The sequence below is a fragment of the Falco naumanni genome, chromosome Z (assembly GCF_017639655.2).
Source record: "Falco naumanni isolate bFalNau1 chromosome Z, bFalNau1.pat, whole genome shotgun sequence".
Lineage (NCBI taxonomy): Eukaryota > Metazoa > Chordata > Aves > Falconiformes > Falconidae > Falco > Falco naumanni.
In genome coordinates, this window is record NC_054080.1 from 37,094,960 (window position 1) to 37,109,828 (window position 14,869).

A 14,869-nucleotide genomic window follows, 5' to 3' on the forward strand; every position below is an offset into this window, starting at 1 on the left:
TGATGTGGCTAAAAGTTATATACTTCATTATGTTCAGGTTTTCTTCCTGTTACTTAAAAGTTAAGCTTGCAAAAGAGAGTGAAGTGCTTCTTACTTATTGATGGCATTTTAATGACTGACATAGCATTGACTGTGCAGTCTGAAAAACTGACCCTCATGTTGTAGAGACAGGTTTAAAAGCTGTGTAACTTTCTAATGTTTATGAACACTGTCATCTTTCTGCTTTGAAAAGAGCAAAATTTTTGGAGGTAATAAATGTCAGTGGTCATTCTCTGACTACAAGAACTCATTCTGTAAAGCAATTCTATAGCATCCAGATGGATAATTCACTTTTCTGTTCAACAGGGAGAGCTTCCCAGTAGGGTTAGTAGATTTGTTAAGTCTTGAACTGGGCTTCAGAGGAGAATTAAATGTTTTTAGTTATCTTCTTGCCAAGAGAGATAAGCCTGTTTTATGACAGTAATCATTTAAGATTAGCTAGGTTACTGAGCCCGCATAAGTGTTGTGGACTTGATGAAGGCAAGGCTGGCAGGTGAATGGGGCCCACTGAAGCTTGAAATGCTGGTGCAATAACCCACTTAAATGTGGAATATTATTAATACCTTGATTTACACAATCTGTAATCCTTTTAAAGAATCCTTTTTTTAAAGGAAAAAAAAAAAAAGAGTAAAATTAGAGAAGAGACTGATACAAGACTGGAAAATGAACCCTAGGAAGTTGATGCATTTACTCTGCATCAGATGAGGTGCTAAAGCATGGTGTTTTAGTTTTCCCTGATTATATATCAAGGCAGTTTTGAAGTTAAAATGCAAAAGATGTTTCTCATCATTTTATTCAGGAAGGGAAACTATAAAGCGTGGAGATTGTGTCTCAATAAATGTCACTTCCTAGATTTTCTGCATTTGAGTCTTTGTGTCAAGCTTATAAATTTTGTATTGAAACAACGGAGAAGCCAAAATAATATGTCACAAAAAATAACAGAATGTGTCTTGGGGAATAAGGAAAAATTTGAATCAAAGTTCCTCTTATACAGACAGTTAAAATGAAAGACAAAAAGAATCGTGTCAAAAAAAGGAAGGTGTATCACATGCCATTTTATATATGGATCACTTAATATTGATTTGTATCTGGTTGGAAATATGTTGCACAAGATTAGGCTAAATAGATCAGATCAGCATGCTATTTCCTTTCTAATTTGGTTTGCTGTGCCCTACATTTTTTTTGAACACAGATAAATATGAAGCGATGGGAAAATGCCTTGAAATGCAATATACAATAGATTCATATATATTGTTATGTAACACACAAATATATTATTACTGCATATAAAATAAGACAAAATGTATATGGAACACGGTCATGAAAAGTGCCACTCGTAACTTGGTAAATGTTACAAAGTCAGCAGTAGGAAAGTGTTATCCTTGCCTTGTGGTAGCTTGATGATATTAATAAATAATAATCACATGTTCTTCTCAATAGAAAAGCAACTGTATCTGTGTTAGATTTAGAGAACAATGATCAAAACAGAGATTAACCACCTGTTGACTTGAATACCAGAATGTTATTCTCAACGTGAGGTGCGAAGTTCCAGTCTGCCCGTGCCACTAGTTTGTTTCCAGTGTAGATGAGCTCTGTTCCCTGTAGGAGGCTCACACTGAGGGCTGCAAGTGTTCTGTTGCCTGGTTTCTTACAGTTCACTTGACTGAGATCCTAAGATATAAAAAGCCAGGACAACAGGACAACGTATAGCTGAGTAAAGAGCATTGCCGTGTGGGGAAAAGTGTTGGCAAGTTTTTTTGTGTGTAGAGTGGAGATAAATTAAATGGTAGGTGGTAGGAGAAAAGTGCCATATGTGGGAATTTTAATAAAGAAGCATTGTTTTCAGAAAATCTACATGTTCACAATATGGCAGTAACTTACTGTGCCCTCTGAATTTCTTCAGTTTCCACCATGTATTGCTTTATGCTTTGAAAGCACATTCCTCATCTGCACCCACAGTGCTACTTCCATTTGAGGGCTGACCAGGGCTGAGGTGGAGCCTTCTGCAGGTTAAATCCATGCAGGCTTTTGTGTTGTAGGGTCCTTTGAATTGCTGTGTGTCACTTATATTTCACTCAGGCTTGGTTTTAGGATAATGTGTTCAGCAAATATCTGAAAAAATATGGTTTAGATTTAGCAGAATGTGGTTTTCTGCTGGGTAAACAGCAGTTTTCTTTGCTTTTGATCTACAGCATACATAGGTTGGTACTTGACTTTGGGATACCTTTGTATGGTTCTCTGGCTTCACTTGTGACTTCTGCTTTTAGCAGCTTCCAGAAAAGCAATTACCAGCTTGCTAGGATCTAAGTAACATCACCCAAATATATTTGAGACCTTGATGTTACTCTGCCGTTTTGTTTTTGGTAGGGTTTTTTTGGTTTTTGTTTGTGTGGTTTTTTGTTGTTTTTCTGGGGTTTTTTTGGTTTGTTTTTTTTTTGAAAGGGCCTGTCACAAAGGACAGAGGGATGCATAACTGTGCAAAGGAGAAAAATTTCCAAAACTTTTATTTTTTATATATGTAGACAGATATGTAGGCAGAGAAATTGTCTAATTCAGAACTGTTGCCATCACTCTGAAGTGGCTTGAGCTAGAGAAGCGCAGCCCAGCCTCTGCACAAAATTTGGAGAGAGTCAAAGAAGATCACTTCTTCCCTGCAAGCCAAAAATAGAGGAGAATAAAGAGGAAATTCTACGTGCCTCTGGACCCATCTTAAGTAATTATTTGTTTAAAGAAACAAGTTACAGTTTTGAATTTCTTGCAGTAAGTAGTAGTTTGAACTATGAAAACAGTGTTTCAGTAAAATGCTTGTGGCTTTGCTGAAGGGCAGGTTGAATACATGGTATAATTAGTTTAATAGTTTTAAACAAGTTTTAGAATGTTTATCAAAAGATTCAAGAAACTTGAAGGTTTAAAATAATTTCTGTGTGATGCAGCTCTTGGTGGCGTTCTGAATTCTGATCTTGTACTTCAAAAGAGATGCTACTCTGTGTGGGTGCAAAGCATCACTTGCAGATTAAGAATAAAAGAGACATCAGATCTTTACTTCATTACTATGGTAACTGAAATGTGATCCAGTTTCATTGTGTATGTTCAAAGCAAAGCTGCTGAGATGGGTCCTCAGGCTGCTTCCATTCCTGTCAAACATTTAACACACCAAGCTGCATCTCTTCAACTTCCATTTAAAAATTATTTATTCTTTTTTTGGCATAAAGATTACCTGGTATGTACATTGCAGTCCAAATTCTGCAGATTTTTGTCAAGGGAACAAACTGAGTAAAGCTATTAAATGATGACATTTCATGTTCTACTTCCAGGATCCCTTTACAGGTCTTTTCTTCTCATCTCACCTTTGTTGTACTTCGTGCCACCTCTTGCTCCCTGAGTAAAGGGGAAGTGGCACGGTACAAGGAAGGGGGTTGGGGTGGCAAAAGTTGAATACTACAGTTCAGATTTAAAACTTTTTTTGCCCATTGATATCAAATGTTTCAGTTACTTGACCCAAACTAACAGGAAAGATAACAGACAAGTTAGCTTAATTATAACATGAGCTTTCTTCTGCTTCCCCTCTGCTAAGAAAACACCCACAAGAAACACAGATACAGGACATAGGGTCTCATTGCAGTTAGGCTGCCAGAGTTGGGACATGTACGTGTCCATCAGAAACATCTTTAAAACAAACTTTTAGATGGTATAAATATTCAGGTGTGTGTATGTTGAAGTCCTTTGCACTATCATCATAGACATGCAGTTGTTTCATAGATGACCACCTTTATAGTCAGATCTCATTACTACAATGGTTAGTGCTGTATATATGTTCTAAGGCTAATTCTTTAAGGTATGTTATCAAGTGGAGTTTGGGGCATGGGTGAAAACTAGCGGGAATTCATTTTCAATGGGCACTGTCAGGTCAGGCACATGACTTGCACTACAAACAGGCATGGAAAGGTACACGTGATGCCCAGAGGGAAATGGGCATAATTGTACGATTCATTTCTTCCTATGGAAGAGATGAATTTGCTGCTTCTCAGCTTCTTTCAAATCAAATATACTAAATTTAATCTGTGTTAATTCTTATTGTTTACAGAACAATGGTATTGCATGTCTTGCTACAGGTACCAGACCTCAGAAAATACAACCTCACAATAAATTCCTGGCAAAGCTAATGTTTATGGCGTCATCTGTAAAAGCTTTGTAACCTTTCCAGGCATGCTCCCCTACTCCTGTCTCTTGTATTACATTCCTTGAAAAGAGCTCACTTTCTACAGTGCTCCCTTCACCCACATTGACTAGTAATTTTTGTTCTGGCTGAGGCTACGTCTATGGAAATGGCACATCCTAGTAAGAGCATCTGTGTAGTAAAGCAAAACAGTTGATATTGGGGAAGCATAATGTGCATTAGATGTCTTTCATGGTCTGCTTTAGACTGGCTTACCTGGTCTGTTGGCCTCCATGTCCATTAGCAGTGGGAGTGCATCAGCTAGTCTTCCAATTCATCCAAAAGAAGTGTAATTTGTACACTCCAAGATTACCCTGAAATTAAAATTGAAGCATGGTAAAGGGGGACTGGCAAAGTTGCTTCAAAAGCATACTCACGACGCAAGCTGAGTGCTTTTACAGCAAAATATGTTTTATGTGCTTTCAGAGTGAACTGCTTTGTGGTCTTAATACAGGAGAGCATTTAAATGCTGTTCCATTGCTTCAGGGAGCTCACATTAGTGGGCTCATGCCAGGGCTTCTGATTAGAAACTTGCTTAAGATAAGAAACAGGGTTTGATGGTGTTTCACTTCAACTAGTGGTTACTGAGTGACTAGTAATTAGCAGAAAACCATTTTCAGTTGTTCACAAGAACCAGCATGGTAATTCTGTTACTGGCATGCCAGCGATCTTAGCAACAAGTAAAGGAGGAAAGTAAGTTGAGTTGGCCAAAGAAAGAGTTTGGTTGTTTGCAAAACAAACAAAAAATTTCAAAAGCTTTGAAATTGTCTCCATTTTCTCTGCATCAAAACCCTGCATTTCCAAACTCTACTAAAACCAAGAAATCATAGATGTCTTGTTTAGACATACAAATTAATCTGACTCTGGGTTTTATTTTTTTAAAAGGGGGAGAGTGGCAGTTTCCACTCTCCAGACCTGGAACAATTTAAAATGTTTTAATTGGAGCAGTGTGTTTCATACAGCTCTCCAGTGCTTCTTTCTGTGTCAGTCACAGCATATCACAATGCTATATAGCATAAACACAACAACAAGCATGTAAAATACTCTTCACAGCTAGTGGGGATACTCCTTGTCCTGAATATGTCAGATGAGTAGTTATTACAATGGAAACATAAACCTGGTCTGGGGTCTCTCCCCAGAAGTTAGTCACATATGCTTTACTAGCTGATTTAATGCAAGTCTTAAGAAATCGTAAGCTGTATGTATAAGCTTGACTTCCATATCAAAATATTAATGCATTGGTGGGACATGGTAATAGATTCTGTTGTGGCTATTTATGGCTCTGTGAACTCTAGTAATGTTTTCTGTAATTGAGACATCTCTGTTAATTTCCATAAATATTTTATCTGAAAGCTCTCAAACTACATGAAGATGTGTTTGTAGCTATGATGATTTTATGTGGTTGATCTTGTCAAATTTGTTGGGAGTAGAGAATTCACTAATAGTTTTGGCATAAATTGGGTCATTTTGTTTTGCTGTTTCTCTGGGAGTGTTTTATGTATTTCCTCTCACCCCAGCTACTTATGTGCAGTAAGGTACTGAAATCTACTAAAATCTGGTTTTAGTAATAGGGAAAAGGTACAGGAAAGGATTACATGTATTTTGTACTTGCTGGCTAAACCCCATGTTGTATTCTTATAGTCGTGTGCTCTGATTCATAAAAGATTTAATCTGTAGCTGTGTTTCAGTAGCGGCTAGCCCACTTGTGAGGCACGTACCTTCATGTCTTGAGTCTGGGTGGTTTTACGATCTCATTACAGATTAGGAATGGAGGTCCCTTTAAAATTGAGACTGAGTGGACTTTAAGATGATGGGAAGGTTTTAATTGAGCTCAAGTAGTTTCTTAGGTACTATACTGTATTTTGTACGATGAAACTTAGATTGAGATATTCACACTGTGCTTAATGGCTATTTTTGGGTTTGTTGGGGGGTTTTTGGGGGGTTGGTGTTTTGTGTTGGGTTTTTTGTTTTTTTGATATATTTTTTTTTCAAATACAGGATACAGGCATACAGTGACTGCACACTGCGTTGTTTGCTCTGTGTGAGCTCCCAGGTTCTGGCCTAAGAAATGAGGATGGGTTTTCTTGTTTTATTCCTTTAGATGCAATGCTTAGCTGGAGGCAGGCAGTCAAAGCAGCTTCAATTAGAGGAAGTCCTTACTGCCTCCAATTTTTTGTTTGCATGTTCTTACATTAATAAAAAATGAAGCTGTGAGTGAAGAAAGGGAGGCAGAGGTTAAGGAATTCTTCCCTTCTGTCTCATGGCACAGGAACCAAGAGTCCCTAATCTGGCATCCCGCCTTACTATCACACTGCACCCCTTCAGCTCACACTCTGCAGCTATGCAGGCTGGAATTTATCTGAGTATACGGGGTTCAGTAAAGATATGTCTGTGACTAACCCCCATCAGAACTCAAGGCACTGTTCTGAACATCACCGTGAAGTGTATTGCCATGGCATAAGTTCCCATGCATGCAAATCAGAAATTCTGTAAGTTAGTGGTTTCATAGACCATACTAAAGCTCTTCAATCCTTAATTCTTGAAGGACTAAACCGCAAACCTGATCTGTCACTCATGATTTAGATACAAATATAGGCAGAAGCTACTGTATGAAACATTGCAAATACTGCTTAATAAACCGTGGACTGTAGTAAGGTTATTTAGAATGTAGTAAGGTTGTTTAGAAATGTTTTGTTGGCCTAAATGTTAGGATTAGTGTCAGTGCTGGTCTAGTGATCTGCTATAGATCCTGCAAGTAAAACCGAAGGACAGTATTACCAATATCTTAGTTAACTTGGGAATTTGGAGTCTGCTTTTTGACTCTATAAAAATATCTTACAGTGTATGAAATATTCTATGGACAGTTAACTTTTACATTTATGACACATAAGTTTTTATCTTTTCAATGACTCTGTTAGATGATTTCTTTACCTTCCTTTCAGAAAAGACGACGGCGAATTGACCGAAGCATGATTGGGGAGCCGACAAACTTTGTTCACACAGCTCATGTAGGATCAGGAGACCTATTCAGTGGAATGAATTCGGTAAGCATGAGTGGATGAAGAATATTTTGTCTTAGAAAGACTACAGGAACACTGTACATGTATATTGGGGCTGAAGCAATGAGTCTTTCAACTGGAAGAATGAATCTCCTTAAAACTGAAGAACAACCTGTTAGCGTCTTAATTCTAAATCCTAAACACTTGCATGCAAATTATGGAATATAATTTTTTTAATTCCTATATTTATTGACAATACATAGTAGATTCTGTATAAATTGTACAGGCTACATGTAGAATACTTTTCAAAAAAATCATTCTAATGGCACTTATGAACAAAAGCAGAGGTGTATTTGAAAATATACTGGAGTATTTTAGAGAAAACTTTTAAAAGTGTCTTGTAACTGACTAGATTTCTAACCTTAAATGCTTTAAACTATTTTAGCTATAGTTCATGTAAAACTTTAACTTACTTTGTTTTTATGTGCACACAAATATTCTTGGGTATTCTTGTTGAGGTCTTTCTACACTGTGTAGTCCTATTTGCAGTATGAATTATTTCCACAGCAAGCAACAGTGAGGCAAGGTTTTGTGGCTTCCTGTAGCTGATAGGAGCAATAAATATTTTTGCCTCTCTCAAAGTGAAAAACAGGCTAAGATGGATACTGAAAATCAGCTTATGAGAATAGATTTCTTTTGTACAGCTTCATATTTATGTGAAATGTCAGTCTGTGTTTAAGGTCACTAATATGCAATCTAGAAAAGGGTTGTATGTAGATAATGATGAAAAATACTTCTTGACCTTTAATAAGCCTTTTAAGAGGAAAAAAATGTTTTGAGATTGAAACGATGAAAAATAATTCTTGACACAGGAGAAGAACTGTTTCTGTCAGAGGCATCAGAATAGAGAGCAGAGCTGTAAAGGAAAGAGACGGTTTTAATGAGGTCATTTGTAGTTTCAACTACTTTATAGTTTATTGAGATCGTACAAAAACTTTTGTAATTCAGTACATATTGGGGAAGGGCAAAGCTAGAAAAATGACATGACAAACAATCTACTACATTTTCCCAGAAACAGTGTAATGGATTGGAAGTGATTTGTACTAAAACATCTGTAAGCAAGTTAAATTGACAAACACAGCTTCAGCTTCACAAAATGCAGTTAAAGCTAATTACTTATTTAATGCAATATATTACATTAAAATTTAAAGCCATTATATATTGAAATAATAAATGACTTTTTGCTTTAAATTAAATATTTGTTGTCCCTCCTGTGAGAATCTTTCTCATTCTCACAGCTGAGCTGCCTCATATGAGGTTTGTGGTGATTGCCTGAAGCTTTGTTCTTTAACCTGAAACCTTCCCCCTGCTTGCCCTCATCTTTCCCTTGCATAATATCCTGTTCATCTTCAGATAGTAGGTAATTATTATTGTCTTTGTACATAGACTTTTTCATTTTGAATGCTCATAACTGGTGCTCCCTCTGTCTTACACACACATTTTTTCGTTTGGATTGTGTGCTCTGTCAGTGGTCAGTGATTTTTCTGACCCCAGATAGAAAAGATCTGTATGCAAAAAATAATGCTTTTTTCCCGTTCTCTCTTCAGAAGCACAAATCTCTACATTTTCACACTGCTTAGTTTCCTGCCTCTTCTGTGGTTTTACTGTGGTAATATTACATCCAGTCTCCTTGTTCATTCTTCTCGGTGTAAATTTCAAGATTATGTTGTTAACCTCCGCATGTTTTTCTGCTGCTTAGTTTCCTTTACCGTATGGGCATTGCACTCCTTCATGAACCTCCTTGTGGCATCTCTCTTCTAAATACCTTAGGAGGCCTTCCTACAATTTCATTATCTTTTCCCATATAAATTCGGTTCTTTGTCCACTATCTGCCCTGTGCTTTTTTCATTAGCATTGTTCTTCATTATGATTCCAAGTACAGTAGTTTTCCAACTACTGAAATATTTTGCTTTTTTGGTTGCCTTCTCTGTAGAGCACCTTGCTTCTTTGTTACAGGTACACTTAAACAATAGGAGCCCTCTGCGCACTGCTTCTTTCTCATTCCTGTCACTTTCTTTCTTATTTTACATTGAGATTCTATGGTGAAATCTCTCACTTTCTTCTGCTGCTTCATATTACTCAGTTCAGTCTTTGATTTCATGTATTCTGTCCTTTTTTTAGTTTTCCCTTGTTTTCTTTCTCAAGGACCATTGGTGCTATTTCCTAATTCTAAAAGGGAGGGAAAGAAAAGGGAAGAAGGAAATTAATGAGATAGATAAACAGCACAGCAGATTGTATGATCTTTAATTGGTGTAATCCTCTTCCCCTTCCAAAGTCTTTAAATCCTTATCCTATCTAAATTAGACATGAGAGAACCTTACTGTTATGTATTATCAAAGGAAGGTAATGGCATCTTTGGGGAAAGAAAAAAAATAATAATTGCATTTCATGGTGCTTGTTCTTGTAGCTCAGACTGCCTCAAAAGGAGGATGCTTCAGAAAGAATACTACCTTATAAGCCTACAATTCTTAGACCTCCTTTTTGCTGTGTTTTTAACATTATATGTTTCCTATATATTTTTGTATACAAAACAGCCACTGAACTGTTAATGGAGTCATTTAATTTGCTGCATTCTCTTTGCTTTAGGTTTAACAGCCTCTGCATTTTAGGCTGATAGTTCCTTACCAACTAACACAAACATCTTGTGTGACTCAAGTACCAGAGAAATTGTTCTAACCTTTAGAGGCAGTACACATAAAACATTTACACTTTAGCTTTGCAGTTTGCATTGATTTGCTGTTCTCCAAAATTCTAAAGTCATGTAAGCAAGTTGCCAGGCTGAAAATGACGTGGCCTGGAGATCTTTTTCTAGCTCTTTTTCGCTAAAGGTAGGGTTCATTCAGCTGGAATTAATACTATCCTCAAGTAGTTCTTGTGAATACATTTACATGTAGGTTAATTATTTTCTGATGGGAAAAAAGAAGGATTAAGTTCAAACTCCTTTTGTTCAAATGAGCAACAGGAGATGCTTGGTGAAGGTGACAACCAGATTGGTGACATGTAAAGAATCTTTAAACACCACCCTGTGAATGTGGTTGCACTTATCCATACTTTCTTACAGAGTTTGTAGTTTCTGATGTCAGACCCACTAGAGTGTGGGCTCTGAACACTTTTTCCTGAAGAAAAATGTGCATATAACGTTGTTTTGCTGCAACTGTATGACTTATTTGAGCAAAACACCAAGATAGAAAATGCTTAAATACATAAAAATCAGATCTTTTGCACAGTGCTGCAATATGCCATACTGTTGAAGGCAAAAATCCTAAAACAGGCTTTCTTTTTTCACATTGGTTTGAGAAACTGTGTAAGAATTACTTGTGCTCATTCATTTTATGTGTGTGCATGTGTTTTGCTTTGCTGTGGAGAAGAATATACTTCTTTTGTCTTTGTAGACAGGGAAATTACCATGCAAGCTCCTTGGAAATATTTCTTCAGTGCTGTTTTAATACAGCTTTCTAGTGATGTTTTGAGGTCTCTCTGAAGGAGCATACATTTAATAATTGCAAGTGGTGCCCTGCAGGCATAAGCTTTGCTGCAAGTTCAATTTCAGAAGCTGCAGCCTTGAATGAATACGTTCTATTGTGGTCACTATATACCTTTAAAGTTGGAGCTTTCTTCCCACAGGCCCATGGAGATGATTATTTTCACTCGGGCAACACAAGCAAGAAAGAACTGACTGTGGATTCCCTTTCTTTTTGTTCATAAAGGCAGTGAAATGCATAGAGGAATGCATATGTCTTGCGGGGTGGTGGTTTATGTATTTATTTGCATCAGGCTAAAAATACCTTCAAATAAGCCATTTCCAGGGAAGTTGATAGATTGAGTATGATTTAAACAATAAATGCCCGGTGTTTAAAGGAATAGTAGCAATTAAGGAAAGCAGCATATGCTGTTAAGTGAATAGATAAACAAAAACCTTCCACAAACCAAAAACTCCTTGCTGGTTGTAAAAGCCCTTTTTTAGTTATCTGAAGCTGGCCGTACAGTGCAGATACTATGCAGATATTTTTTAAGTTATCGATTATATTTTAACATAATAGTGTCAACTTCTCTCCCTTATCGTAGTTGGCAAAAAATATTTTCCATATAACAGGATAAACTGTGGCCTGCCAGATGCAGTGGAGTTGGATACCAGTAAGAGGTTCGATGAAAATTAATTTTTTGCGTAATCAGACAGGTCAGTGAAAGCCTGAATCAGCCAGTTTTCTTTGCGAGAGAGGAAAAACTTCTGCCTCGACACCAGTTCTTCCAACTCTCCTGCTAAGCTGCCTGGAGGAGTGAAAATTCCAGCCAGCCTGCACTACACATCCTCATGCAAAAGTAAAGGAGTGGTAAAGGAGCACTTACAAACCAAACCTAAACAAGAAATAAAACTGGAAGCAAGAAGACATCATAGCTCACTAACTGCCTTTCTTGTTTACTCTGCTCCTCTTTCCCTTCTGTCTCCAGGTCAGCTCAATTCAGAACCAAATGCAGTCCAAGGGAGGCTATGGAGGCGGCATGTCTGCAAGTGTTCAGATGCAGCTTGTAGATACAAAGGCGGGATAACCTTGGGGAAAACTTTCCCGTAAGTATTGTGCTCTGCTTTTTACGCATTGTGAGAGTAGTAGGAAGAACAGTCATACTACTTCATGATTAGCTCCCTATAAATAGCCATATCTTTATGATGCCAAATTTTAACAGGTATTTCTGAGTAAAAAATTCGGCATCATCTAAGCATATTGGGTTTTTTTACACAACAAACAAGAGATTGTCCTGACTGCATCAGTCTGTCCATAAGCCTGTTTTGCCGACAATATCATCTTAAATATAAATGCTTGCAAGTAAAATCAGTTGTATAACAAACTTTTGAAGAATTTTATGATATGGTTAGGGTACCATTTTTTCAACAGTTCTGTCCATTTAGGCATAATATATATGGTGTTAAAACAATGACTAGCAATGTTACAGTAGGAAAAATCACTCAAAATGTTCAAAACTCAGTTTAATGTGTGTTTTCTGTCTTCCAGGTTTATGTGAGTTCCTTTGTCTTCTTTCCTGTGTCCCCTCTTTTGCCTTGGTGACTGCTTTCTGTGCTCATGACAAGAGAAGTGATGGCTTATTGTTCACCCTTTGTGATTACTCCAGTGCAAAGTTGCTGTTCTGCTCTGATGATGCCATTTATCAGATTGGTCCAACCGTGCCTTTCAGTGGCATGCACACATTGGCCTCTATCAGTATCATGGACATAGAGCTGTTTAGGATTGGGTTTAGCTTTTTTTTTTGTTTTAACGCAAATTAAAGCACCAACCTTAGCATCCCTCATCCCTCACAAATACTAATGCACAGCATTCTGTTGCTTCTTAGTCTTTAAATCTTTTCTCCACTCAAGTTGATTTAGAAATGAGTGAGTTTCCATTCCATTAGTGTTTTCAATCATCTTTTGTTTATATGCATTTTTGAAAGGTCTGGGACCTGCAAGCACAAATGATTATTTCATACAAAATCAGCAGAGTAGATGACCGCATGCTTTGTGAGGTTGCTTTGTATGGTGGCCCACTTGGTGCTAGAAAAAAAATAAAAAATAGCTTACTGCAAGACTGCTGAAATATTTTGCTGTAGCACCAAGTCATGCCTGTTTCTGAAGGACTTGTAACTTAGCTGCTTCAGAGTTATGTCTTTATTTTAGTTTTTATCCAACTGGTCTTGAAATAATAAAGAGAAAGCTTGCATTCATGAGGCATTTGTTGTAAATGTTCAGTATATTTATTTTGAAAGAGCTGATCTTGAGACTGTAAACCAATGTAGTACCGTATCTAAGTGTTGTGGAAGCGCTTTAGTCTATTTAAAAAAAGAAAATATCATGTTTCGCTGCTTCTTTTTCTTTCTACAGTTTTTCTTAATTTTAGGCTGTATGGTCATTTCCAGTAGCAGCATGTCAGACTGCCTGCAATATTAGCTGAAAAGTTTAGTAGACCTCTCTAAGTAGTTTGCAGTTTCTGTGTACTAAATATTTAGGGGCCATGGAAGTTGCTAAGAGCAACATACTAATCTGGCAGAACAGATGCCAATGAAAACAACATACAGGGTGACTTTTTACTAAGTCAGTAAAATGCCTTTTGCTCAGGTTCCAAAGCATGTTTCTTTCACACATTGTGAAATTGTATTTTAATATTGCTGTTTTCAGATTATCTCTGTAAATGGTCCCTTTTTTCCTTCTTGTTAGTGGTTTGAGAGAAGTCAATGATTTGAGTCCTGGTTGAGTTAAATTTTTACGTGGAAAAAAACCCCACCCAAATAAATAAGGCATAACTGAGCCTAGTCGGATCCATTTTATACACATGTGTTCATAAATATAGATTGCTGTCAAATGATTCTTATTTTTCCATCCTTTCCCTGATTTCAAATTGCAACAGCTGTCAGGTTGATTTAAACATGTACGAACCTACCTGCTCTCTCAGTTTGCAAACACCACACAAAATGCAGGGCCATGGAGGTAGTTTGCCTTCCCTAAATTGTATTCCAGTGGTGTAGGTGTCAGTTATCTGGTTGAATAGCTCAGATTAGGTTGGAAAGCCTTCACTGATGAAAGTATTCATTCATGACAACAGAAGATCAAGATGTTCGATTGTCTGGGTGCATAAACACATGGCAGTGCAGTGATACTTTTATTTTTAGAGGTCAGCATTTCCAATACCACTTTATCAATGAGTCGTAGGTATACTATGATTACAAAATTATTTGAACTTTGTCATTGGTAATAGCAGCCTAAATTTACTTGCCAAACCTATCTTGCACTTGTCAAAATGTTTTCAGCTCAATATCCAGGAAATAAAGAATTGACATATTTTTATAACAGACATAATTCTTTTGTACATTGTGTTCATTCTCAAAGTCAGTTCAGTGTTGGCTTGTAGATATTAAAGGAAAGTATTGACTTTGGTTCAATAAATGTTTTCTTTCAGTTGGTGGCCTACCCTTTTTTTCTTTTACATAAATTACATTTGCATTAGAAAAACACTTGCAGCCTACAGACAAATCTATGGTGAAAATTATCTGAGTAACCTATTAGTATCAATAAGTAATTTGCTGGCTTGATTTTTTTTCATGCCACTTGACCCTTGCCGAGTGGATTAAACCATAATTTTATTGGCAGATTTTTTGCATTGATGTAGTGTATTCTGCAAGGGTCTTCAAGGGAAGACTTCTTAAAAAATACATTGGAAACCTTCACATACAGGATTTCTTTCTTTTTGACTGCAGCTGGGGTATGTGTGTTACTTTCTTGATTGTGAGGCAGATTACTGTGGTGATCAGTAGAAGACTTAATCATACAACTAGTCATTGTGGTATGCACATCTGCTTTGAATATACCTGCAAAGCATAGTATTGTCTACTCTGTATTTCACTGAATTAAGTTTTATATTTGACATTCTCAAAGTTAATTCCTTAAGTACTAATTTGCTACTTTAAGCTTCATGCTAAATTGTTTTGAAGACTGATAATGAATTCTTCAGCTCATGGCATGTTCTTGAAATTGCCAGTTGAGGAAAAAAGAGTTCTAAAGGGAAAGAAA

General features: G+C 36.9%; 1 protein-coding gene across 1 annotated transcript in view; it reads left to right on the forward strand.

Annotated features, from left to right (window-relative positions):
- CDC42SE2 (CDC42 small effector 2) overlaps nt 1–14,257 on the forward strand; it is an 83,002-nt gene extending 68,745 nt beyond the window's left edge. Inside the window, exons 4-6 of the mRNA XM_040580754.1 lie at nt 7,198–7,299; nt 11,764–11,881; nt 12,324–14,257. Coding sequence (XP_040436688.1) covers nt 7,198–7,299; nt 11,764–11,862 — 201 coding nt within the window. The 3' untranslated portion in view covers nt 11,863–11,881; nt 12,324–14,257. The remainder of the gene's footprint in view (nt 1–7,197; nt 7,300–11,763; nt 11,882–12,323) is intronic.
- The last annotated feature ends 612 nt before the right edge of the window (nt 14,258–14,869 follow it).